Genomic DNA, 27,033 nt, shown 5'->3' with positions numbered 1-27,033 from the left:
TATCAGCATAACAGTGAGAAAATGCATAACTATTGGAGGAAGCTTTAAAAAATAACTTCCACAAAGGATAGACGTGCATAGAAATCAAAGTCACCTTTTACTATTCTTGATGTATATAAAAGAGCATGAAAGGGGAATTGCTGGAGTAGTGCCTATGTGGCAGCGTTTATTGAATAAATGCCTACAGTTCCAAAAACCCTCTTAATTATCACCACTTGGCCACGAATTTCCAACCTTAATCCTTGTGTATTATTTACTTTTATTACTTTTTCCTCATTTCAAGAGCCTTTTAAGCAATGCTTTGAAACCATCATTCACCCAGAAGGTTGGACCATTTTCCCTAAAAGTCATTCAGGCAAACGGTTTTGTTTTACCCTTAATTCGTTCTTTAATCAAAACCTTGACAAAACCATTTGCCCTAAAAATCATCCAGGTCGAAATCAATTTTTAAAACATTGCTTCAAAGTTAAAACAAAACCTTGACAAATATTTATTTATCCAAATCAGTCACTTCAGCTGTTATCAAATGCCCCTAAGGGAATCAATTATGGATCCACGCTTAAATGATAAATCCCCTTTGTCCAAACTCCAAATTCCAACAGTTGGTGATTATATGTACATACGATGATCAACTTGCCGGCTACATAAGTCCTATCCCACCATTGATGCTTTATAAAGATCAAAGAAACCATGTTCCGGATTAGCTGGAGACAAGATTATACAAATGAGGCTGGGCTATTTATCATGGTTAAACACGTCAATGCTTAGTGTGAGCCCCATCTGGGCTTATCTGAAATGAACATTGGCGTGTTCAACCATGATAAATAATCCAGCCCTGTGTGTACAATCTTGTCTCCGGCTAACCGGTTGCCCTTTTCGGCAATACATCAACACCGTTGTTGAAAAGTTCAAAATATGGCGCCCAATTAAATTAAGACATGCAAGCATGTGTTTCGTACATAGTATGAAACCGGCCCAGGTGGGGGTTTTAATTAGCTGATCGATCTATGTAGCCTCCTTTCATGTGAAAGGAATGTGAATTTATCAAATGAACCAAAACTAATCAGTCTAGTCTAATTAAATCATCTTATAATAATTAAAAAATAGAGGAAAGAAAAAAGGATGTGATGAGGCTGTATTCGTTTTATTTGGTTTGAAAGAAACGGTAGTTGGGAAAAGGAAGATAAATATGAGAAAACCTATACAAATCTTGTATTTCTATTCCTTTCCCAAGACCCTGGATAATCCGTTGGGACCAGTACTGACCAACAGCCTTCTTAATTTCTTATCTTATATTCTTTCAGGGTAAAAATGCCAACTTAAATTTAGACTGAATTTTAAATGGCAAGAGAGAGAGATCGACTCTTTATTAGTTAATTGACAAAGGATTAGTTGTAAGGTGTACGTACGGTTAGTACCCAGAAAACCACTTCATTTGTATAATAGAAAACAAATAATTTGACTTTTGCTAAATTGTATAAGTGAAGAAAACATTAGTTGGGAGATGCAGGGCATGTGTATAAATCTATTTTCAATGCTTTTGAAAAGAATAAATTTGACTTCTCATTTGAGATGCACATGGAATGTTTATTATTATTAAGCCCCGTTTGGTTCACAGGAATAATAGAGGTTTGAAATCAGAATTGGAATGGATTATTCTGATTTCAACTGTTTGGTTGAATGGGTTATTGGAATTCTATTTCCATTCCTGCTAGAATGATATTCCCTCAATAGAGGGAATGGTCATTCCCTCCCTTTCTCTTGGGAATAAAATTCTATTCTTGCTTATATCAATTCTTATTTTAATTTCTATCTGAACCAAATGGACTATAAAAATAGACTATTTCGATTCCAAAGTCCAACTGAGAACCAAACAGACCCTCAATTACATAAGAAATTTATTGAACTCGATCGGTTGTTATTCTGATGATGATCATGATGGGTGTTATTCTGTCGGGGGCAACCAATTGAACCAATCTATTAAATGCAGTGCCCTATTCATAGAGAAAAAGAAAATTGTTTAACCATTAAATTAAAGAAAAAGATAAATTATCCATGTCTCATGAGCTACGACTGTTTTTGGTTAAATAGTATATCATGGGAATGCAAGAACTGTTCAACCTTTAACCTACGAGCTCACATCTCCGCTCCACAATGCCCCACAGCACTTTCCCGCCATGTATTGAGAATATCCTCCGATGATAATATCAGAACCGATAATGTCATTATTGGAAAATACTCTCAATACACGGCAGAAATGTGCTGTGGGGCAGAGATGTGAACTCTTAACCTATTGAGATAGCAGCTAAGCCAGCTCCATGCATGCGTGTAGACGGGGTCTAGTTAGTGGGGTCATGGGTGGGAGAGATGACTAAGAAGTAAGAAGGGTGTCACCCATGTGCTACGTACATGATAGCCCCACAAGATATGCCTTAAGATAAGGGCACCCTCTCTAGTTTAAGACTTGAAAATAAATGCTTAAGAGACTTGTCCAGAGTCTCCAACCTCATCAAAAGCTTAACTTTCTTTGGAGATAAGCACAAGTCTAATATATAATATATATATATTATAAAACTCTATAGACTAAACTCCTTTAATGAATTTGCATGTTCTATTGGGAAATGAGGAAGATAATACTCGGATGTAGTTGACTTTGATTTTTTCAACATTTTACACCTTTACCTTTTTTTTTATGCTTTTCTCCCTCTAGCTAGTAGTACCATTACATGGTACCTACTATGGGTTCCTTGTCGATGAGTTGTTGAATCTCGGCATCTTGGACAGTCAACTTATACAGCAGCATTCTACACAGCCTTTCTGCTTGCCATTGAATCAAAATAAATTAATTAAATAATTAGAGACGGTTAAGGCAGTTTGGCTATAAGTAGAGGAGACTTGGCCAGGCTCCATATCCCCTAAAAAGTACGATCAGAGGTACAGAGAGAGAGAGATGAGAAGTTTGGGTAAACTTAGCAGCATTCTGGTGTTGTTTGTGGTGGTCTTCATTACAAAGTTCGAAGAAGGTTTGGGTGCTTGGCAGAGTGCCCATGCGACGTTCTACGGAGGGAGTGATGCTTCAGGGACAATGGGTGAGTGATGAGTATGCTCTCTCTTAATTAATTTCTATGCATGTTTAATCAATTTGTTGCCTAGATTATAGATCAGAATACGAGTTATACGCCATTATTGAATTACTTGGAAACTTTTCAGTTAGGTCATGAGGTCTGCAGAATTATATTGATATAGGCTCCAGCAGTGTAGTATATATATATATATAAACATCATTCCATTGTAATCTTTTTCTAATTAATTTCTCAGTTCTTGGACTAACCACTAATAATATATATCAATGTTTTCGAACCGCCAATGATTTGGATGATCAGACCGTTTGGATGTCTAGATAATGTTCCGTTTTATCCTAAATCTGATTCTCAGCAAAAAAACCATTAAATTGATCATGACCCATTGACTTGGCAGTCAAATCGTCAACCTGTTTGATCTATTCAACGTTTTGGTATTTTTTAAATTTTTAAGAATTTTGTCAGAATGGGTCATCCTGTTGAACTGGGCGGTTAAACCGTGGATAGTATGATAATATCTCAGTATCCTTTCATCCCATGCATGTATTTATGCATAAAATTAACATTGAAACTTGAAGAAGAAGAAGAAGTAGGGGGGTAGCATAGCAAGTGAGTAATAATATGATAATTAATGGGTGCTTGGATGGTGCGCATGCAGGAGGAGCATGTGGGTATGGGAATCTGAATACCGATGGCTACGGAATTAAAACAGCGGCATTGAGCACAGCTCTGTTCAACAATGGCAAAGCATGCGGAGGTTGTTATCAGATTGTCTGTGACTCCACCAAGGTGCCACAGTGGTGCTTGAAGGGCACCCACATCACCATTACGGCCACCAACTTCTGTCCTCCAAACTACGCTCTCCCTAACGACAATGGCGGATGGTGCAACCCACCACGCCAGCACTTCGACATGTCACAACCTGCATTTGAGACGATTGCTAAATATAAGGCAGGAATTGTACCTATTTTCTACAGGAGGTTCGTTTCGTTTTTTCATTTTTCTATTATCAACATTTATTTAAATTTATTTGGGTGGATTGGGTTTTGGGTCTGTGCAATCCAATTCTGTGAAAATGGGCGAGTCGATCGATGGCCAATTGATCAGACTCGATCCAGGTCTTGGTCTATCAATACTAAGGCCCCGTTTGCTTTTTCGTAAATTATTAGAGTAAGTATTTTTTATTTACCCATATTTTTTATTTCTTAGGTAAATAAGATATTAACTATTTATCCATAAAAAAAAACTATTATTAAAAGGGACAATTTTGTCTCATCAAAGTGTTGCAACTTTTTCTTCAAATGGACACTGGGGAGATGGGTAAGTGATATCCAATATAGGTTTCTTGTTCCAAACCAAAATCCTATTAATCAACTTTTTCCCTCAAAATCCAAAAAATGAAAGACCCTAATTATTACTTCAAAGTTCAAGCCCAAATCTTGAAACGAAGTGGGCTAAAGTTGGGTCTGAACTCTGGGCCCAACCCAATCCCAATCCCAAATTTGCTTCTATCCCTACGTTAAATTGGACTGAATTATGACTTCATTCTTCTTAATGCAACAGGGTTCGATGTCATAGAAGTGGAGGAATCAGGTTTACAATCAATGGACGGGATTACTTTGAACTGGTGCTCATTTCCAATGTAGGGGGTGCTGGAGAGATATCTAATGTTTGGATCAAAGGATCCAAGCAAACCAAATGGGAGGCTATGTCGAGGAATTGGGGATCAAACTGGCAGAGCTTAACCTATCTCAACGGCCAAAGCTTGTCCTTCAGAATCCAGACCAGCGATGGAAAGACTCGCACAGCCTTGAACGTAATTCCTTCCAACTGGAAGTTCGGCCAATCCTTCTCTAGCAGTGTTCAATTCTAATCAATATTTATGCGTGTGATTATGTGTCTGTGTGTGCCAATTGGTTGTCTCCTGGCCTGGGAATTAAGGGGTTTCAGTTTGTAATGTTAAGAGAGGGAATTAATTAATTAATTAATTAATATTATAGCTAGTTAGGGTTGTGGCTTAAGTATATAATATACAAAGCCCACCCACTAAATTTTAAGCAATAGATGCATTTCTTATGTACCGCCGATACTGGTCCAAGGGAAATTTTCTTATGTTCTTATGTAACTGTGAAAAACTTGCACCAGGAAAAAGATAATAATAAACTTTGAAAAAAGATCCCTACAAAGTAAATTTCCTTCTTAAATTTGTTACCGCAATATTTCACCTTCGGTTGTGTTTGGTTGCAGTGCAATTTTAGTTGCATTGGTAAAAATGCATGATAGTGCAAGTGAAGAAAATGCAAATTCTCGTTTAATTTTGTATTGGGTTTTACTTTATTCTGTTTTATGTCTTAATTTACTTCAATTTTAATGCAATTAAACAAAATAAGCTAAAATTTGAAATAAAAATAGGTCAGAATTTACACTCAAATCATTTGCATTGTCACAACTTTGCATCAGTGCAAATTTATTTGCATTGCAACCAAACGCAGCCTTCCGCTCAGTTTGAAAAGAGTATAAATACAAATATGTAGAGTGCAAAACCTTGTAGTTTATATTGTTTTATATGCATTTATATTATACATATTTGTATTTATACTATTTAGTCTAAATTGATGGAATACATTAAGTTTCAAATACGCTATTAGCTCTGTTTGGAACAAAATTAATGCATCAAACTTGACCATGCATTTTGGTTCATTCATAAGAACAAGAATTGTTTTGGCAGTGTCCTAGCTACGGACTGAAGCCACCATACAGTCGCTTTTGTGGTCGGCATCTTCAAGCCACGCCAATGCTCATCCGAGCAACCAGGCCGTCGAGTAAGGTGGAGCCTCCCGAGAACCTCGGTGGGTGGCCTCATCCCGATAATCCCGCAAAGAGCCTATCCAGTTACAACACGGGCACTCACTTATTTAAAGGCATCTCTCCCTCAAGGTAAAGATCTTCAACTCCCCTAACGCTCTATCTTTCTTGCTACCTTACTACTCTCTTCGAATCGAACTAGATCGCCCTCTAAAGCTCGGCCTGACTGATTTCATCCTCTTGCTACTAACATGAGCATCAGAGTGCCTTCCCGGGGATCGTCTCCTCAGGCCTCTGATTCCTTCTATGGTTACAAACCTCCTTAGTGCATGACTTCATCCTTCTACCTCGGCCTCGTCCAATTGGCAAGATCTTATCAATTGCGTATTCAGTTTGGCACACCTCAGATCATATAACATCAGATTGGCGTTGTTTGTGGGAATTGAAACAAAAAGCTCTGGTTTCCTAAATCTCTCTCTCTCATCGTTCACTAACAACCGCCCTAGTCTCGATGTATGACCTAGTAGTGAAGTTCCCTACCACACATGGCGTAGGCGTCGCCCGAAGAAACCAGCGCATGATGAGGAAGTGTTGCGTGGCAACCAGTTACAAAGGAAAGGCCCCTGCCTAGAAATTTCTTTCCGCTAATGACTTAGACCTCTAGGATGAGCTTCACACCCAGTGTGGTCAACCCATGTAGGAATTGACTCAGAAGACTTTCCTGGGATCAACCCCAAAGTCATGACCCACCGGTTCAATACTGACCTGTACGACAGAAGAAGAGAAGCTTCGCCCTTGAATGGTGGCAAGTGATCAACAAAGAAGTAAAGAAACACCTCGTCATGGGCTTTATTAGATAAGTAACCTACCCGAACTGGCTCGCAAACATAGTGATGGTGAAGAAAGCCAATGGAAAGTGGAGAATCTACACTGACTTCACCAACCTAAACCGATCTTTCCTAAAGGGCAGCTTCCCCCTGTCGAGGATAGATCATCTCATCAACGCAATAGTAGGGCATGAGTTACTAAGCTTCATGGATGCCTTCTTAGGCTATAATCAAATCAAAACGCACCCTAACAACTAGGAAAAGGCCACCTTCATCATTGATCAAGGACTCTACTACTACAAAGTGATGCAATTCGGCCTCAAGAACACCAACACGACCTATCAAAGGTTACTGAACCGCATGTTCAAAGGTTAGCTTGATCAAAATGTGGAGGCCTATATGAATGACATGTTGGTAAAAAGCAAGAAAGCAATGGAACACCTGGCCAAAATGGAAGAGGTCTTCAGTATCCTCAAGCAATACAACATGAAGCTGAGCCTGACCAAGTGCATCTTCAGCATCAACTTTGGAAAAATCCTTGACTTCATGGTGACACAAAGAGGGGTCAAGGCCATCCCAGAAAACATCTAGGCCATCCTGGATATTTACCCTCTGCGGGCACATAGAGAAGTACACCGCTTCACCAGACGAGTTGTCAGCCTCAATCGGTTCATGTCGAATTCCACGGACCTTGAAGGGCTTCCAATGGACGGAGGAATGTAACTTGGCATTCCAACAACTAAAGCAGTACCATAGCTTGTCGCCTTTACTAACAACGATGAGACCCGAAGACCAACTATTTCTATAGCTTTCAGTTGGTGACGAAGTGGTCAAATCGGTTCTCGTCAAAGAAGAAGATGGGGTCCAAAGACCGATCTACTACACCAAAAAAGTCCTCGTGGATGTGAAAACCAAATACCTGAACCTAGAGAAGGTCGTCCTAGTCCTCATGACCTCAGCTAGGAAGCGCGGGCCCTACTTCTAGGCACACAACATCTGTGTTCTAATTGATCAACACCCAAAGAAAATACTCCAAAAACCTAAGACATAAAGCTCAACGAGTTCGATCTCGACTACGCTCCTCGGCCCGCAATCAAAGCTCAAGCCTTGGCCGATTTTCTAGATGAGTATTTATTCTCGATCCTAAATCCAATTGAAGAACTCCCAACTTGGACATTGCACATAGATGAATTGTCCAACCTACAAGGGAGCAGTGTCAATCTCATTCTCCCCGGGTGAATGACATCAACTGGAACTTACAGAATACCTATTGCTACCATTCCCTTTAGTAGAGGATTGCTCACTACTAGAAGCATTATAAGCGGCTACGTATTCATCATAAAGCTAGTATAAAGCCCCTCGAACATGCTCAATGTTTCTTCTAGCTTCATCTTTTGAATATATTTCTGGAAAACACATCTCAACCAGCTTCAATTTACACCTCGAATCCAAGACGGAAGCCACTGCCATTAATAGATTACGTTCACCCCAATAATTATCAAACTTCTCTTTCATCTTCCCAACCATCCTTCGAATGAAACCATTTTCATTCATTGACTTTAAATTCAGAATTTCTTTTACCCTATAGATCTCACTAAGGTACAAATTAGAAGTAGGATATGAAGGGATGAGAGATCCATCATATGGATGGCCGAACCTTGCAGGAAGGTAGGGCGAAATTTCAAAAAATTTCTCTCTCTCCCATGTGGGAATTGCATTCCCTGTTTTAAAAAATTGCATTTTTCAAAGATCAATCTTGAACCAAGAACCGAACCAGATCTGAACCAAAACAGTAGGAGAGGGATATACCTGATACGAAGATGCAATATCTCCAAATGAAGGTGTTCACGCCCAAAGAAAGACTCCAAAGACTGCTCCCACTGAAGATGACACAGTGAATGGTGGAGCAGAATCAGCAGGGTCCATCCAATGAACCGAATTCTTCGGCAAGAATTCGATGGAGGCAGTGAGCACGACTTCTGATCAGCCTTTCTCCAAAGACTAATATCAAGACACTCTTTGATCGCTCCTAGAAAGGATGGAGATCGAACTAGCTGTGGCGGCAACTGGAGGAAATCGCAGGGAGAAGATGGCGCAGTCACACTGTTGCTGTCTTCTCTCTGGTAGGGCTGTTCATAAGAATGCCCAACCCGACCAAACCGACCAACCCGGACCGACCCAACCCGAGTCGGCCGGGTTTTCATCCGTACCGGTCGGTTTCGGGTTGGGCACATACATAAACCAAAATCTCGGGCCGGTTTTGGTTTTCTTGCGTGAAAACCGAAACCAACCCGACCCGAACCGAACTAGTATTCTACTAGTTTGGTAGTTCCTACTTCCTAGTTTGAGTAGTTTCCTAATTCCTACTAGTCTTCTACTTTTAGACTTCTACTAGAACTAGAACTCTAGAAGGCCCATTAGGCAATTACAATTAGAATTCAATTAGGTGTCCTTTTTTAGTTTTTTACCTAGATTAGAAATTAGAAGGTTTCTAAATTTTTATTTTATTGATTTACCTACCTAGATTTACCTAGTTTCTTACTCTAGAAGACCCATTATTGACACTTGTTTTTACATGAAGAATTTATTGATTTTATTCTTTACCTGAATTAAATTTAGATTTATCTTGGACTCTTGAATATCAAATTATCAACTAATTCAGATTTCATTTGGCTTTGTACAGGAGCAAAACCAAAACTAACCCAAACCGACTCAACCCGACTCAAACCGACCATGTCGGTTTGGCTTGTTAGTGGGTCGGTTTCAGTTCCCACCTTAGCTAACCCGACCAGGTCGGGTCGGTTGGGAAAATCCCAAGAAACCGACCCAACCCGACCCGTGAACACCCCTACTCTCTAGGTGCTCTGAGATCTACTCTCTGAGATTTCTGGGATGCTTGGGATGGGCTAAATGGTTCGCCACCTCCTCCTTTTATAGGATTAAAGAGAGCTCCTAATCCCATAAGGAGTTTCCTAATTCAAATCTGTATTTGGATAAGGAGTTCTCTTTAAGAGATAAGGATAAGCCCTTATCTTATCTGCATATTAGATCAGCTCTCTCCTAATCTCATTAGGAGGTTTCCAAATCAGAATTCAGATATGGACTCTCTGAGTCCTATCTGCTGATTTAATCCCAGATCCGCCCCATTATTTAACTAATCAAATCAGGGCAGTTCGAAATGGGCTTTAGGCCCAATAAGTCTAAATGCTCAAACTGCTTCCAACCTACTGCCCAGTTGGGCTTCTTTGTATGGCGTGGGACCCAAACATTGATCTATACATCAGCCACATGGGTTCAGCCCAGCCTCTATTACAAGGCCTGACCGAATTCACTGAAAAGACAGTGAACCCCCTAAAACCCATCACATGGACTTCTAATGGGCCCAACACTTACACTAAGTGGTCCCCTAGGCCAAACCACCTTATAAAAACCCAAGGACTATGGGCAGATGCAAGATTAGCCCATCAGGTATTACCCTCAATGGTCTTACACTGAACCTCTCAGCCCATAATGATCAAAAACTGTCCGACAAGAGAGGACCTCTCCCTCGGCTGCAAGGAACAGTGATGCACTCTCTACTCACATGGATCTCGGGAATTAAAACCTTTTGCAAACATTTTTGAAACCATAATAAAGATATATATATATTATATCCGTATATAAAATATATTTTGCAAAACAAATTTCAACCTTTGAAATCGATTGCTAGCAGTCTTGATTTTATCACTATGATCACGCACTCAGATGAATTCTCAAACTGTCCCAACATACCCAGATTTTGACCCCCACTAAGGATCTCACTGATTATCATATCAAAGACAGTCCAATCCGACACCTAGTGCAGTATCATAATCGAGTCTTGGGGTCAGGTGTAACTTTCTAGTTTTGCCCACAAATCTCCAAGGTCCAGGGCAATACTGGAAATCTGGTCCGGTTCAGGGTTTCAAGTAAACCTACACTGCATGTACCTCGGGTCTCACCCTGGCAGTTGAGACAGGCCACCCCAACACTTGGCGGCACATCAGTGTCAGCCTTAGCAGGATAAATCTCCCCAGACTTATCCAATGGCTGTGAACATTCTAAACTAACACGAGTCGCACAAGTGTCCAGTTTAAGGGTATTACACAGAAACACGACACTATAACATGAATCAAATATGTACTTTATTCATTTACAATAAATGTCATAATGTACATCAATCTGATTGGAGTTAAGGGCATACACTGTCTCACAGCTCCCACTTGCACTTAGGTCCAATCTGGTATAAGTCGGAGTCCCATGCTTTCCATGTGTTTCTCAAACACTTTCTGTGTTGGTGGCTTAGTCATTGGGTCTGCTACATTCTCCGCTGACACTACCTTCTGAATCAGGACATCCCCTCTACCAACAATCTTACGCAGTACGTCGTACTTCCTCACGATGTGCTTCAACTTCGAGTGGGCCCGTGGCTCCTTAGCCTGAGCGATAGTTCCATTGTTGTCACACAACAACGGGATGGGTAATGTGCTACATAGAACTACTCCCAATTCGTGAATGAACTTTTTCATCCACACGACTTCCTTGGCAGCTTCACTTGCATCTATGTATTCGGCTTCGGTTGTGGAGTCTATCGTGGACACCTATTTGCTACTTTTCCAGCAAACAGCACACGTTCCTATCATGAAAACATACCCAGATGTAGACTTTCTATCATCTGGATCCGACTTGAAATTGGCATCAGTATACCCCTGGATCTGTAGTGAGCTACCATCGAATACCAGACAAACTCTTTTGTCCTTCGAAGGTCATTAAGTATATTTTTCATAGCGGTCCAATGCTCCTGCCCTGGGTTGGCCTAGAATCTGCTTACCACACTCACCGCCTAAGCAATGTCAGGACGAGTGCACAGCATGGCATACATGATGCTCCCTACGGCTAAGGCATAGGGAACGTCCTTCATGCCCTCAATCTCCTCAGAAGTCTTAGGAGACATCTTCTTGAAGAGAGTGACTCCGTGCCTGAAAGGAACATTTCCCTTCTTGGAGTTCTCCATGCTGTATCTCTTGACTATTTTGTCAATGTAGGCAGATTGGGATAATCCTATTATCCGCTTTGATCTATCTCTATAGAGTCAAAGACCTAGTATATAGGAGGCTTCTCCAAGATCTTTCATGGAGAATTGCAACGAAAGCCATACCTTCACCGTAGTCAACATTCCTACATCATTTTGAATGAGTAGAATGTCATCTACATACAAAACCAAGAACGTAACCTTATCTCTACTAGACTTCCTGTAAACATAGGGTTCATCCGGATTTTGCTCAAAGTCAAACTTTTTGACAGTAGAGTCAAATCGGATGTTCCAACTCCTAGAACCTTGCTTAAGTCCATATATGGATCTATTTAATTTACATACCATGTGTTCCTGACCTGCAGCTATGAAACTTTGCGATTGCTGCATGTAGATATCTTCAATAAGATCTCCATTTAGGAACGTAGTTTTGACATCCATCTGCCAAATCTCATAATCATGGTATGCTGCAACAGCTAGCAAGATCCTAATGGATTTAAGCATGGCCACAAGCAAAAAGGTTTCCTCATAATTGATGCCCTCTTTCTGAGTATACCCTTTCGCCACCAAACGAGCTTTGTAGGTCTCAACCTTACCATCGGGGCCCTTCTTCCTCTTATAGATCCATTTGCAACCAATTGCTTTTACCCCGGGGGGCGGATCTACTAGAGTCCAGACTCCATTGGTCTCCATTGAGTCCATCTCAGCTCTCATGGCATCTACCCACTTCAAGGAATCTGTGTCCAACATAGCTTCCGCATAAGTCATGGGATCCTCCTCACTAGTTATGGCTTCCACCAGGTAACTATCCTGGTTATAGCCAAAATGGACTGGTGGCCTGGATACCCGGGTAGATCTTCTAGGTTGGTCAATACCTGGAACCTGTGGGACACCTCCCACTGCTCCTGAGCTCTCCTCATCAAGAACTATTTCCTGACGATGGCTGTTCAGGATATATTCATCCTCCAAGAAATGGGCATTCCAACTACAGAACACCTTCTGTTCTCCTGGGTCATAGAATAGGTAACCCACAGAGCCCTTGGGGTAGCCTACAAATAGGCAACGGATGGTCTTGGATTCCAATTTATTCGCACTCATTCTTTTAACGTGCGCAGGACAATCCCAAATCTTCAAGTATCTGCCACTTGGTTTCTTTCCAGTTCAAAGTTCATATGGAGTGTTCAGAACCGATTTGGTTGGAACCCGGTTCAGCACGTATATCGCAGTCTCCAATGTGTAACCCCAAAAGGATGTGGGTAACTCTGAGTGCATAAGAAGTGACCGGACCATATCCATTAAGGTTCTATTCCTCCTCTCTGAATCACCGTTTAGCTATGGTGTAGCAAGAGGAGCTAACTGTGATACTATCCCGTTGACCTTCAAGTAGTCCCTGAATTCGTCAGAGAGATACTCGCCACCTCAATCCGATCGAAGGGTCTTAATTTCTCTCCCTAACTGTTTCTCGACCTCTTGTCTGAACTCCTTAAACTTTTCAAATGATTCGAACTTGTGTCTCATTAGGTACATGTAACCATACCGAGAATAATCATCAAAAAATGTAATGAAATACACGTGCTGGTTATGAGTCCTAACACTCAGGGGACCATATACCTCAGTATGTATTAGGTCAAGCGTGCCTGTACATCTTTCAGGCTTACCGTTAAATGGCCATTTCGTCATCTTACCCTGAAGGCAAGGCTCACAAGTGGAAAGATCTTCTACAGTTAGAAAATCTAAAGGACCATCCTTTACCAACCTTGTGATACGATCGATGCTGATATGGCCAAATCGGTAATGCCACAGGCACGTGGAATTAACTGTATCACAGGTTCTTCTCTTGGGGATATCATCCGACGTAGTTTTGGCTATGTTAGTTTCTAGAGAAGGATGTAGAACATAGAGACCGTTCTCCAGTTCCCCGTATGCGAAGAATTTGTTGTTTCTTTTGATAGTAATCGTATTACTAAAGAAGACAGAATATACATACGCACACAGTTTTGAGATAGAAATCAAATTTCTTCTTAAATTCTATACAAAAAGACAATCTTTAAGTACAATGGATCATTCTCTAAAAATTAGTTCTATGGTTCCTATGGCCGTAGCTGCAACGCTTGTAGAAGTCCCCAAGTAAAGCGTTACTTCTCCTTCACTCAGCCTTCTGCTTACCTTGAACCCCTGTAGTGAGTTACACGCATGAGTTGAAGCCCCAAAGTCAATACAACATGACGCAAAAGTCACTAACAAATTGGTTTCTATGACACAAGATTCGAAATTACCTTTCTTGGATTCCAAGTATTGAGGATAGTTCCTCTTCCAATGGCTGGCCTAATGGCAAAAATGACAGGCATCCGATGCCTTGTCTTTCCTCTATTTCTTGGGTTTGGTGGCCTTCTTCTGCGGCTTTCTCTTTGCCCTCCTCTTCTTGCCCTATTGCCAACTTCAACAAGCATGGCTAAGGGTTCATCCTTCTTAATCAGTTCTTCGGCCCTCTATAACATATTGCTGAGTTCCTGAACGCTGACATTCAACTTGTTCATATTATAGTTCATTATGAACAGATTGAAGGACGGAGGCAAAGAGTTGAGAATGGTGTCTATCTGGGTCGTATGGTCTAGCCCGGATCCAAGAGCTTCAAGGTCATTGATGTAGCTCATCATCCGAAGACAATGGTCATGAACTTGCTGGCCCTTGGACATCTGCGCGGTCATGAACTGTTTCAAGACCTTCTGTCGAGTAGATTGATTCTGCTCTTTGTACATTGTCTTTAGACTGTCCAATATGTCCTTGGCAAGTTCGATCTGATCAAACTACCTCTGTATCGAATTGTCCTATGAGGCAATGATGTAACACCGGGCGAAAGAGTTTTTCTCCTCCCATTCTTGATAGTCCCTTCTCCATGCCTCAGAAGCCCTATCTCCCGGACGTTCTGGGGTAGGATTCTTAGCCACTTTATCCAGTTTTTCAGAGGTCAAGACCAGCATTAGGTTACGGTACCAGTCGGCATAGTTTGGGCCCTTAAGCTTGTTGTCGTCAAGAAGCTTTGCAAATTGTCCATTTGCCATTTTCTGATAAAAGAACAAACATCAGTCCACAACCTAATTTGATTCATGTTATATACATAGATATGGCTTTTAATCTATGTTCCATTCCCATTTATTCATCTCTGAGATTTCCCTCCCATCTCAGTGACGGAGACTGCGAATTGTCTCTAGAAATGTGGAAAACCACATAGGGTGCATGGAGCCAACTGTTTCAACTGCATAACCCCACCACCTTTCTGTGAAGGATCATATCCACTCATCATATGAGCTTTCCCTTTGGCCTCTGTTAGACAAGGTTCAGAGCCATTTTAGGTTAAACCTTTCTGTCCAGTGAGTGCTCACCCATCATATTCGTGAACGCCAAGGTACCATTAGAGTCCCATTTTTTGGTGAGGTCCTCCCACATCGGTCTATGACGCCCTATCATCTTATGAAACATTCCAACAGATCCAGTAGCAATTTGGATGGCCCATTTTCTGGTGCTTCCCCTCATTACTTGAAGGACCCATCTTCATGCTAATGATGGAAGGCCTTTAGAGAGTTAATCACATGAATCTCCCTATCACATGCACTTATATTTCAGGAGGGAACAAAAGTTATGCCCTAGTTTAATTTAGGTCAAACCAAAGTGGCTCCCACTGACTTTCATAAAGCCAAATTTCTAGTGGGCCCTAAACGACTAGGGTTCCGCACGAATCCTTTTCAAGTGTGTGGGGCCCACCACTGAGGGAGATCATCCAATGATCTTTAGGGACACCATGGAAATGATGTGCATTCAGCCATGGTGTGCGCAAGAGCCACTATCGTATCTGCATGAGCCAAGTACTTATGACCCATAAACGTAGCACATCACACATCCATACATCACATGCAAGGATATAATTGATCCAATCAATTAATATCTATAAAGCCCATTAGTAAAGCCCATTTTAATCCATAATATTACCAATTAATATTATCTAGGTATATGGGCCGAATAGGATTAGAAAGTTCGGCCCATATAGCTTTCCTGCAAAATGTGGGCTTTTGCAGTTTTAACACCTTAAAACTAGGCCTTACAGGTGTGGGCCGAATTAAGTCTCTTAATTAACCATCAATCCCTTGACCCAAAAGTGGGAAATTAGGGCTGACATCAGCCTCCATCAAACCACAGTTTCGGTCCAACCAGTTTGAACCAATTTGGTTCGAATGGGTCTAGGGTTTGATTTTTAATTAAAGAAATAATTCAAGAAACGATCTGAAATTAATTACTGATTAAAGAACAAGCAAGAATCAGTCACAAGGCTGCTCGCATACCTCCATCCTGCAAAACAAACGTCAGAACACAGTTTGCAGTTTCACAAACTACAAATCACAGATAACAAATTCGATATCTGCGAAATCTCCTTCTGCGCTGCCATTTTCGATCAAAAAAATAAAATAAATAGAAAACTTAATTTCTATTAATATTACATCTGATCAAATCCTATACATTCAGTCTAGAAAATAAAAAAAAAATTATTTACAGACCAGAATGTAAAACAAAAACTGCAAATCGCATGTTCAATGCGCCAACCAAGATTTCGATCTCCATTTGTACGAACAACCCATAAATCAAGAAAATAATAAAAAATAGTTCTAAATATAAATTCCAGATTTATAAAAATTAATTTCAGATCAATTGCCCTTTAACTGGGAACCGATTTCCTAGGAAAAACCCTAATCTACACAAATTGGGTAAAACACCTTCTGCCCATTTGCGCAAGTTCAGATCTAGGCAATTTTGGTTCAAGATTTGAACCATGGTTCTGATACCACTGAAGGGATGAGAGATCCATCATATGGATGGCCGAACCCTACAGGAAGGTAGGGCAAAATTTCAAAAAATTTCTCTCTCCCATGTGGGAATCGCATTCCCAGTTTTAGAAAAACTGCATTTTTCAGGGATCAATCTTGAAACAAGAACCGAACCAAATCTGAACCAAAACAATAGGAGAGGGATATACCTGATACGAAGATGCAATATCTCCCAATGAAGGTGTTCACACCCAAAGAAAGACTCCAAAGACTGCTCCCACTGAAGATGACACAGTGAATGGTGGAGCAGAATCAGTAGGGTCCGTCCAACGAACCAAATTCTTCAGCAAGAATTCGATGGAGGCCGTGAGCAAGACTTCGGATCAGCCTTTCTCCAAAGACTGATATCAAGACACTTCTTGATTGCTCCTACAAAGGATAGACATCGAACTAGCTGTGGCGGCAACTGGAGGAAATCGCAGGGAGAAGATGGCGCAATCACACTGTTGTTGTCTTCTCTCTGGGTGCTCTGAGATCTGATCTCTGAGATTTCTGGGATGCTTGGGATGGGCTGAATGGTTAACCCCCTCCTCCTTTTATAGGCTTAAAGAGAGCTCCTAATCTCATTAGGAGTTTCCTAATCCAAATATGTATTTGGATAGGGAGTTCTCTTTAAGAGATAATGATAAGTCCTTATCTTATCTGCAGATTAGATCAGCTTTCTCCTAATCTCATTAGGAGGTTTCTAGATCTGAATTCAGATCTGGATTCTCTGAGTGGATAGGGTAAGACCCTATCCTATCTGTTGATTTAATCCCAGATCCGCCCCCTTATTTAACTAATCAAATCACGCCAGTTCGAAATGGGCTTTGTATGGCGTGGGACCCAAACCTTGATCTACACATCAGCCACATGGGTTCAGCCCAACCTCTGTTACAAGGCCTGGCCTAATTCACTGAAAAGACAGTGAAGCCCCTGAAGTCCATCACTTGGACTCCTAATGGGCCCAACACTTACACTAAGTGGTCCCTGGGCCAAGCCACCTTATAAAAACCCAGGGACTGTGGGCAGATGCAAGATTAGCCCATCAGGTGATACCCTCAATGGTCTTACACTTAACCTCTCAGCCCATAATGATCAAACACTGCCCGATAAGAGAGGACCTCTCCCTCAGCTGCAAGGAACAATGTTGCACTCTCTACTCACATGGATCCTAGGAATTAAAACCTGTTGCAAACATTTTTGAAACCATAATATATATATATATATTTATATCCATATATAAAATATATTTTGCAAAACAAATTTCAACGATTGAAATCGGCTGCCGACAGTTTTGGTTTTCATCAAAGAGAGTGCATCCCCGATCATTACCTTTGTCCGACAAAGGGGCTGATTCTGTCACTATGATCACCCACTTAAATGAATTCTCGGACTGTCCCAACATACCCAGGTTTTGACCCCCGCTAAGGATCTCACTGATTGGCTTATCAAAGACAGTCTAATTCGACACCTAGTGCAGTATCATAATCGAGTCTAGGGTCAGGTGTAACTTTCCAGTTTTGCCCACTAATCTCCAAGGTCCAGGGCAATACTGGAAATCTGGTCCGGTTCAGGGTTTCAAGTAAACCTACACTGCATGTACCTTGGGTCTCACCTTGGCAGCTGAGACGGACCACCCCAACACTTGCAGCACATCAGTGTCAGCCTTATCAGGATAAATCTCCCCAGACTTATTCAACGACTATGAACATTCTAAACTCACACAAGTCTCATAAGTGTACAATTTAAGGGTATTACATAGAAACAACCACTATAACATGAATCAAATATGTACTTTATTCATTTTCAATAAATGTCATAATGTACATCCATCTGATTGGAGCTAAGGGCATACACTGTCTAATAGGATAGTCACTACCACAAATAATGTTGGTAACTACACTAAAAATTTCAAGTACCTCACATACTTTCTCCACTTTTTCCCATTCTTTAAGATTTGGAAAGTAGTCATAATTGGGCTCCCTTTCTTGAAATCTTGGAAACACTTCTCTAAATTCCAGAACACATGACAACACCTCAAAAGTTGAATTCCAATGGGTAGGACAATCAATAACCAAGTTCTTTGTACCTAGTTGTTACTGTTGTACAATTTCAGAAAAAAGTTTGTTTCCTACCCTCAAACTGGTTATTGTATTTGACACTCTTACACACATTTTCTATGAAGTGACCAATTTCACTAAGACCATCTTGAATCAATAAATTCAGAATATGTGCACAACATTGGACATGAAACAATTTTCCATCACAAAGCAATTTCCTATTCTAAGAAAAGATCTCTCTCAAAAACCTCAAACATGAATACTTATATGATGCATTATCCATAGAAACTGTGAACACCTTATTCTTGAGGCCCCACTCCTTTAAACACTTGTAAATTGCATCTGCATTATCGACACCTCGACGAGGTGGAGGAACATGAACAAAGCTAAGAACACGATTCTGTAACCTCTAATTGGCATCTATGAAGTGACCAGTTATCACCATATACTCAATCCTTTGGTTTTGTGACTTCCAAAGGTTTGTGGTTATGCTAATCTTTGAAATACCCTTTAAAATATTTTTCAACTTCTTCTTTTGATCCTCATACACAGCTACACAGTCGTTCTTTAGTGTCTTCCAAGAAATCTTCTCAAAAGATGGATTACACATCTTCATCATGAAAATAAAGCCTTCCTCTTCCACTACAGTAAATGGATGCTCATGCATAAGAACCCAATGAGCAATTGCTTCTCTCATTTTGGAATGGTCATACTTTGCGGCAACAGTAGGATCTAAGAGAGGAGAACCCACAAATTCTACATTAACATTGAATCTATCGGTTGAAAATTCAAGGTCATTTGCTGCTTATGTTGTTTCTTAGCTTTCAGAGCCACTTTTCTTGGTATGCATGATCTCAATTTCCGACCCATATGACTTGTAGCTCCAATAGATTGTATAGATAATTTACTCTTGCAATGGAAACACTGCGCTTTCTTTGTTCCATCAACAATTTTTCCTCTTCAAACTCTAACCATACACCTGAATTTTTTTGTCTTTTTGACTTCGATATTGGACCATCTTTCTTAACTTTAATAGGACTCTAAGATCTAGTTTGAGTACCATCTGTGTTAGAAGGAGAACTTTCAATGGGATTGTTTGCATTATTTTCTATCTGACTTGTCTCATTTGGTGAGGAATCATCGGTAGTGCCAATCATGGTGATAGGGGATGGGCCAGACACAGAATGAGAGAACGAGGATCCTATAGAGGTTGAGGGAATACTTGTTGATGAAAGATTGTGATCATGAATGGAGAATGATGGAATTCCTACATTTCAAATTGGTTAGTTACCACTTGATCATTCTGATCCTTAATATAAATCAATCAACATGCTTGGATAAGGATATTGTATACTATTAGTAACTTAAACTAATAATAATTAGAAGTGAGGTAATAAGCAAGATGATGTGGCCTACACTTCATATGAGAGAGAATTGATGTATGACAGAGGAAGTGGCAAAGAGAATAAAGAATATTTATACCAACAAAAAGAAATCAGTACCAAACGTGCTTTATCAGTAATTTTTAGATAATATTGCTACTTTGGAAACTTGGAATCAAATGCTATAGATATTGTTCCTTGCTCCCTCCCCTCACATCACATGTCCTCACAAAACAATATTATATCATTTGCAAAGAGCCCACATTCAGCCCACATTCATCCCATGATCAGCCCACATTCATCTGCCCTAAAACTTAAGTCATTGTCCCCTTTCAATTCTCCATCCCATGATCAGTCCACATTCATCTGCCCTAAAACTTAATCTACTAAGCAATTGTGAATTATTTAGTTAATACTGGGTATGACTAGGGTAACTTCTACCATAAAAGATGTGGCAAGAAAATCATAAAAGAACATTACTTTTCATCAGGCAACCAATAAAGGTATAACTATATACCAAGAAAAAAGAAAACATTCAAACTAAACCCAGATTAACATGCTACAAGAAGTATATTTGGTTATTAACATTCAAACTAAACCCAAATCATCAGGAACTTTCTATAGATAAATAATTATTATGCATATTTGGTTATTTTAAAGATCTAGCATCTTCTAACTTGCTAGTTGCTACAATGCTCTTCAGTTATGATTTATGAGGAACTGGAAGAGGCCATTGGAGTCGAAGCATAGCATGTGAATGAAATTTTTAATATGAAAAATATTTTTTTTAAATCTAGTTTTTCATAATATTGAACTACTTTATTATTGGATTGAAGCATAGCATTAGCATGTAATGAAATTTTTTACTCTAGTAATAGCATGGACGGTGGTCTTTCTGGGAGCCAATCTATAGCTCTTAGCCTCTCACCTTTCACAGTCTCAGTCTCTCAAATTCTTCTTCTTCTTCTTCTTCTTCTTCTTCTTCTTCTTTCTGATTTTGGGTTTTTCTTTGTCCTTTCTATAGCTCTGAGAGTTGGAAGTTCGAAGGACTGATTGGCTCCCATCACTGAGAGGCTGAGAGCTAAGAGTACCATCAAGTGTTGCTGCATCAGTCATCAGGCGTTGGATGTGAGAGTCTGAGAGAGTGAGAGGTGAAAGGCTGAGAGCTTAGACTTGAGAGTACCACTGGTGGATCGGCACCAGGCGTTGACTCAACTGTAACTGCGAGTCTATGATTGTGAGGGTCCGAGTCTGAGAGTGAGAGAGCTTGAGGTAGGGTCGCAGGCTCGCAGAGTCTCAGAGAGAGGGAGGGTTAAAACTAAAAGGGTTTCTTCGATTGATTTTTTCCCTCTTTCACTCTTTGGTTTGCTAATTGCTTTCTTAGGTTAGAATAGGATGTGAATGGTGAAGAGATGAGAGATCCATCGTATGGATGGCCGAACCCTGTAGGTAGGTTGGGCAAAATTTCAAAAAAATTCTCTCTCTCCCATGTGGGAATCACATTCCCTATTTTAGAAAACTGCATTTTCAAGGATCAATCTTGAACCTAAACTAGACCAGATCTGAAACCAAAAGGTAGGAGAGGGATATACCTAATACGGAGTAGTAGTAACCCCAAATGATGGTGTTCACACCCAAGGAGAATACCAAAAACTGCTCCCACTGAAGATGACACAGCGTAGGGTGGAGCAAAATCAACAGGGTGGTTCTTCAGCAAGAACCAAATTCTTTAGCAAGAATTCGATGGAGGGCAAGTGAGCACGACTTCTGATTATCTTTTCTACAAAAGATAATATCAAGAACTCTTCTTGATCACTCCTACAGGTGGAGATCGAACTGGTAATGGTGACAATAGTAGGAGAAAGCAAGAGTAGAAGATGGCGTCAGTCCAACTGTATGCTGTCTTCTCTCTTGAATCAGCAAGACTGAAGGATGATCTGGAGGTTTGCCCTACTCCTCTATTTATAGACTTAAAGAGAGGTTTTCCTAATCCCGTTAGAAGTTTCCTAATCCAAATCTAGTATTTGGATCTGGACTCTCTTTAAGAGATAAGGACAATCCCTTATCTTATGTGCAGATAAAGATCAGTCCTCCTAATCCAATTAGGAGTTTCTTGATCCAAAGCTTTCTTTGGATCTAGACTCTCTGAGTGGATAGGGACAACCCCTTATCCTATCTGCTGATCTAAATTCCAGAACCGCCCCTCTTTAATTAATTTAATCAAACCAATTCAAATTGGGCTTTAGGCCCATTAAGTCTATGTGCTCACTTATCCTCCAAACTGCCACCCAGTTGGATATCCTTGTATGGCGTGGGATCCAAACATTGATCTACACATCAGCCACATGGGTTTAGCCGAGCCTCTGTTACAAGGCCTGGCCGAATTCACTGTAGGAGACAGTGAACCCTTGAGTCCATCACCATGGGCTCTTAATGAGCCCAACATTTACACTAAATGGTCCTTGGGTCAAACCACCTTATAAAAACCCAAGGACTATGGGCAGATGCAAGATTAGCCCATCAGGTATTACCCTCAATGGTCTTACACTTAACCTCTCAGCCCATAATGATCAAACACTGCCCGACAAGAGAGGGCATTTCCCTCGACTGCAAGGTATAGTGTTGCACTCTCTACTCACATGGATCTCAGGAATTAAAACCTTTTGCAAACATTTTGAAACCATAATATATATATATATATATATGTATATCTCTATATAAATATATTTTGCAAAACAAATTTCAACGGTTGAAATCGACTACCGGTAGTTCTAGTTTCCATCAAAGAGAGTGCATCCCCGATCATTCACTTTGTCTGACAAAGGGGCTGATCGTGTCACTATGATCACCCACTCAGATGAATTCTCAGACTATCCCAACATACCCAGGTTTTGACCGCTTCTAAGGATCTCACTGATTGGCATATCAAAGATAGCCCAATCCGACACCTAGTGTAGTATCAGAATCGAGTCTAGGGGTCAGGTGTAACATTCCAATTTTGCCCATCTATCTCCAAGGTCCTGGGCAATACTGGAATTCTGGTCCAGTTTAGGGTTTCAAGAAAATCAACACTGCATGTACCTCAGGTCCCACCCTGGTAGCTGAGACAAGCCACCCCAACCAACTTGGCGGCACATCAGTGTCAGCCTTGGTAGGATAAATCTCCCCAGATCTATCCAACGACTGTGAAGATTCTAAACTAACACGAGTCTCATATGTGTCCAGTTTAAGGGTATTACACAGATACACACCATAATAACATGAATCAAATATGTACTTTATTCATTTACATTAAATGTCATAATGTACATCATTCTGATTGGAGCTAAGGGCATACATTGTCTAACAGCTCCCACTTGCACTTAGGTCCAATCTGGTATAAGTCGGAGTCCCATGCTTTCCATGTGTTTCTCAAACACTTTCTGTGTTGGTGGCTTAGTCATTGGGTCTGCTACATTTTCTGTTGATGCTACCTTCTGAATTAGGACGACCCCTATTCCAACTATCTCCCATAGTACGTGGTACTTCCTCTTGATGTGCTTCGACTTCGAGTGGGCTCGTGGCTCCTTAACCTGAGCGATAGCTCCAGTGTTGTCACACAACAACGGAATGGGTGATGTGCTGGATGGAACTACTCTCAATTTGTGAATGAACTTCTTCATCCAAATGACTTATTTGGTAGCTTCACTTGCGGCAATGTATTTGTCTTCGGTTGTGGAATCCGCCATGTACCCCTGTTTGCTGCTTTTCCAACAAATAGCGCACGATCCTATCGTGAAAATGTATCCAGATGTAGACTTTCTATCATCTGGATCTAACTGGAAGTCGGCATCAGTATACCCCTAGATTTGTAGTGAACTACCATCGAATACCAGACAAAACTCTTTTGTCCTTCGAAGGTACTTGAGTATGTTTTTCATAGCAGTCCAATGCTCCTGCTCTAGGTTTGACTGGAAACTGCTTACCACATTCACTGCTTGAGCAATGTTAGGACGAGTGCACAGCATGGCATACATGATACTCCCTACGGCTGAGGCATAGGGAACATCCTTCATGCCCTCAATCTCTTCGGGAGTCTTGGGAGACATTCCCTTGGAGAGAGTGACTCTATGCTTGAAAGGAATATTTCCTTTCTTGGAGTTCTCCATACTGTATCTTTTGACTATCTTGTCAAAGTAAGCAAATTGGGAGAATCCTATTATCCTCTTCGATCTATCTCTATAGAGCCAAAGACCAGTATGTAGAAGGCTTCTTCAAGATCTTTCATGGAGAATTGTTGTGAAAGCCATACTCTCACCGTAGTCAACATTCCTACGTCATTCCCCAAGAGTAGAATGTCATCTACATACAGAACCAGGAATGTAACCTTATCCCCACTGGATTTTCTGTAAACACAGGGATCATCCGGATTTTGCTCAAAGTCAAACCTTTTGATGGTAGAATCAAACTAGATGTTCTAAATCCTAGAAGTTTGCTTAAGTCCATATATGGATCGGTTTAATTTACATACCATGTGTTCCTGACCCGCAGCCATATAACCTTGCGGTTGCTGCATATAGATATCTTCAATAAGATCTCCATTCAGGAACACAGTTTTGACATTCATTTGCCAAATCTCATAATCATGGTACGCTGCTATAGTTAGTAGGATCCTAATGGATTTAAGCATGGCTAGTAGCGAAAAGGTTTCCTCATAATTGATTCCTTCTTTCTGAGTGTACCCTTTCACCACAAGACGAGCCTTGTAGGTCTCAACTTAACCATCAGGGCCCTTCTTTCTCTTATAGATCCATTTGCAACCAATTGCTTTTACCCTAGGGGGCGGATCTACTAGAGTCCAGACTCCATTGGTCTCCATTGAGTCCATCTCAGCTCTCATGGCATCTACCCACTTCAAGGAATCTATGTCCAACATAGCTTCCGTATAAGTCACGGGATCCTCCTCACTGGTCATGGCTTCCACCAAGTAACTATCCTGGTAATAGCCAAAACGAACTGGAGGCTTGGAAACCCGAGTAGATCTTCTAGGTTGGTCATTACTTGGAGCTTGTGAGACATCTCCCACTACCCCTGAGCTCTCCTCATCAAAAACAACTTCTTGATGATGATTGTTCAGGATGTAATCATCCTCCAAGAAATGAGCATTTCGGCTACAGAACACCTTCTATTTTCCTGGGTCATAGAATAAGTAACCCACAGAGCCTTTGGGGTAGCCTATGAAAAGGCAATGACTAGTCTTGGATTCCAATTTGTCCACACTCATTCTTTTAATGTGTGTCGGACAACCCCAAATCTTCATGTGTCTTACACTTGATTTTTTATCGGTCCAAAGCTCATAGGGAGTCTTCGGAACTGATTTGGTTGGAACCCGGTTCAGCACGTGTATCGCAGTCTTTAATGCGTAACCCCAAAAGGATGTGGGTAACTCTGAATGTACGAGAAGTGATCGGACCATATCCAATAAAGTCCGGTTCCTCCTCTCAGACACACCGTTTAGTTGTGGTGTAGTAGGAGGAGATAGCTTTGATACTATCCCATTGACCTTTAAGTAGTCCCTGAATTCATCAGAGAGATACTCACTACCTCGATCTGATCAAAGGGTCTTAATTTCTCTCCCTAACTGCTTCTCGACCTCTTGTCTGAATTCTCTGAACTTTTAAAAGGATTCAGACTTGTGTCTCATTAGGTACATGTAACCATACCGTGAGTAATCATCGGTAAATGTTATAAAATAAACGTGTTGGTTACGTGTCCTAACACTCATGGGACCACATACATCAGTATGTATAAGGTGAAGCGTTCCTGTACATCTTACAGGCTTACCGTTAAATGGCCGTTTCGTCATCTTACCCTGAAGGCAAGGTTCATATGTTGGAAGATCTTCTATAGTTAGAAAATCCAAAGGACCATTCTTTACCAAATTGTGATACGATCTATGTTAATATGGCCAAGTCGGTAATGCCACAGACACGTGGGATTAACTGTATCACGGGTTTTTTTCTTGGGGATATCATCCGACGTAGTTTAGGTTATGTTAGTTTCCAGAGAATGATGGAGAACATAGAGACCATTCTCAAGTTCTCCGTATGCGAGGAATTTGTTATTTCTTTTAATAGTAATCGTATTACTAAAAAAACAGAATATCCATCTGCACACAGTTTTGAAACAAAATTCAGATTTATTCTCAAATTCTATACATAAAGACAATCTTTCAGTACAATAACTCCTTCTCTAAAAATTAACTCTATAGTTCCTATAGTTGTAGCTGCAACACTTGCAGAAGTCCCCAAGTAAAGAGTCACCTCTCCGTCACTCAGTCTTCTGCCTATCCTGAACCCCTGCAGTGAGTTATACGCATGAGTCGAAGCCCCGGAGTCAATACACCAGGAAGCAGAAGTTACCAACAAATTGGTTTCTATGACAAAGGATTCAAAATTACCTTGTTTCTTGGATTCCAGGTACAGAGGACAGTTCCTCTTCCAATTGTCGGCCTGCTTGCAGAAGTGACAAGCATCTGATGCTTTGTCCTTCCTTTGCCTCTTAGACTTAGTAGCTTTCTTTTGAGGCTTTTTCTTAGCCTTCCTCTTCTTCTTGCCCGATTAGCAAGTTTCAACAAGCATGAAAATTGGCTCATCCTTCTTGCTCAGTTCCTCGGCCTCTGCATCATATTGCTAAGTTCCTGGATGCTAACATTTAGCTTGTTCATGTTATAGTTCATGATGAACTGATTGAAGGAAGGAGGCAAAGAATTTAGGATGACATCCACCTTAGTGACATGGTCAAGCCCAGATCCAAGAGCCTCAAGTTCAATGATATATCCCATCATCTTAAGACAATGGTCATGAACCTGTTGGTTCTTGGACATCTGTGTGGTCATGAACTGTTTCAAGACCTTCTGTCGAGTAGAACGATTATGCTCTTCGTACATCGTCCTCAAACTATCTAAGATATCCTTGGACAATTCGATATG

At 40.7% G+C, this 27,033-nt stretch overlaps 1 protein-coding gene across 1 annotated transcript; it reads left to right on the top strand.

The window, feature by feature from the left end:
- Window positions 1-2,924: 2,924 nt before the first annotated feature.
- On the top strand, window positions 2,925-5,160 carry LOC104590611 (putative expansin-A17). Its single transcript, XM_010249328.2, has 3 exons — window positions 2,925-3,089; window positions 3,739-4,060; window positions 4,644-5,160. The coding sequence occupies exons 1-3, from the start codon at window positions 2,951-2,953 to the stop codon at window positions 4,951-4,953; spliced, it is 771 nt and encodes a 256-aa protein (XP_010247630.1). The 5' UTR covers window positions 2,925-2,950; the 3' UTR covers window positions 4,954-5,160.
- The last annotated feature ends 21,873 nt before the right edge of the window (window positions 5,161-27,033 follow it).

This window comes from Nelumbo nucifera, chromosome 4 (assembly GCF_055504915.1).
Source record: "Nelumbo nucifera cultivar China Antique chromosome 4, China Antique-T2T, whole genome shotgun sequence".
Classification (NCBI taxonomy): Eukaryota; Viridiplantae; Streptophyta; class Magnoliopsida; order Proteales; family Nelumbonaceae; genus Nelumbo; species Nelumbo nucifera.
Note: the sequence above shows the minus strand (reverse complement) of the source record. Positions and strands in the feature narration are given on the sequence as shown.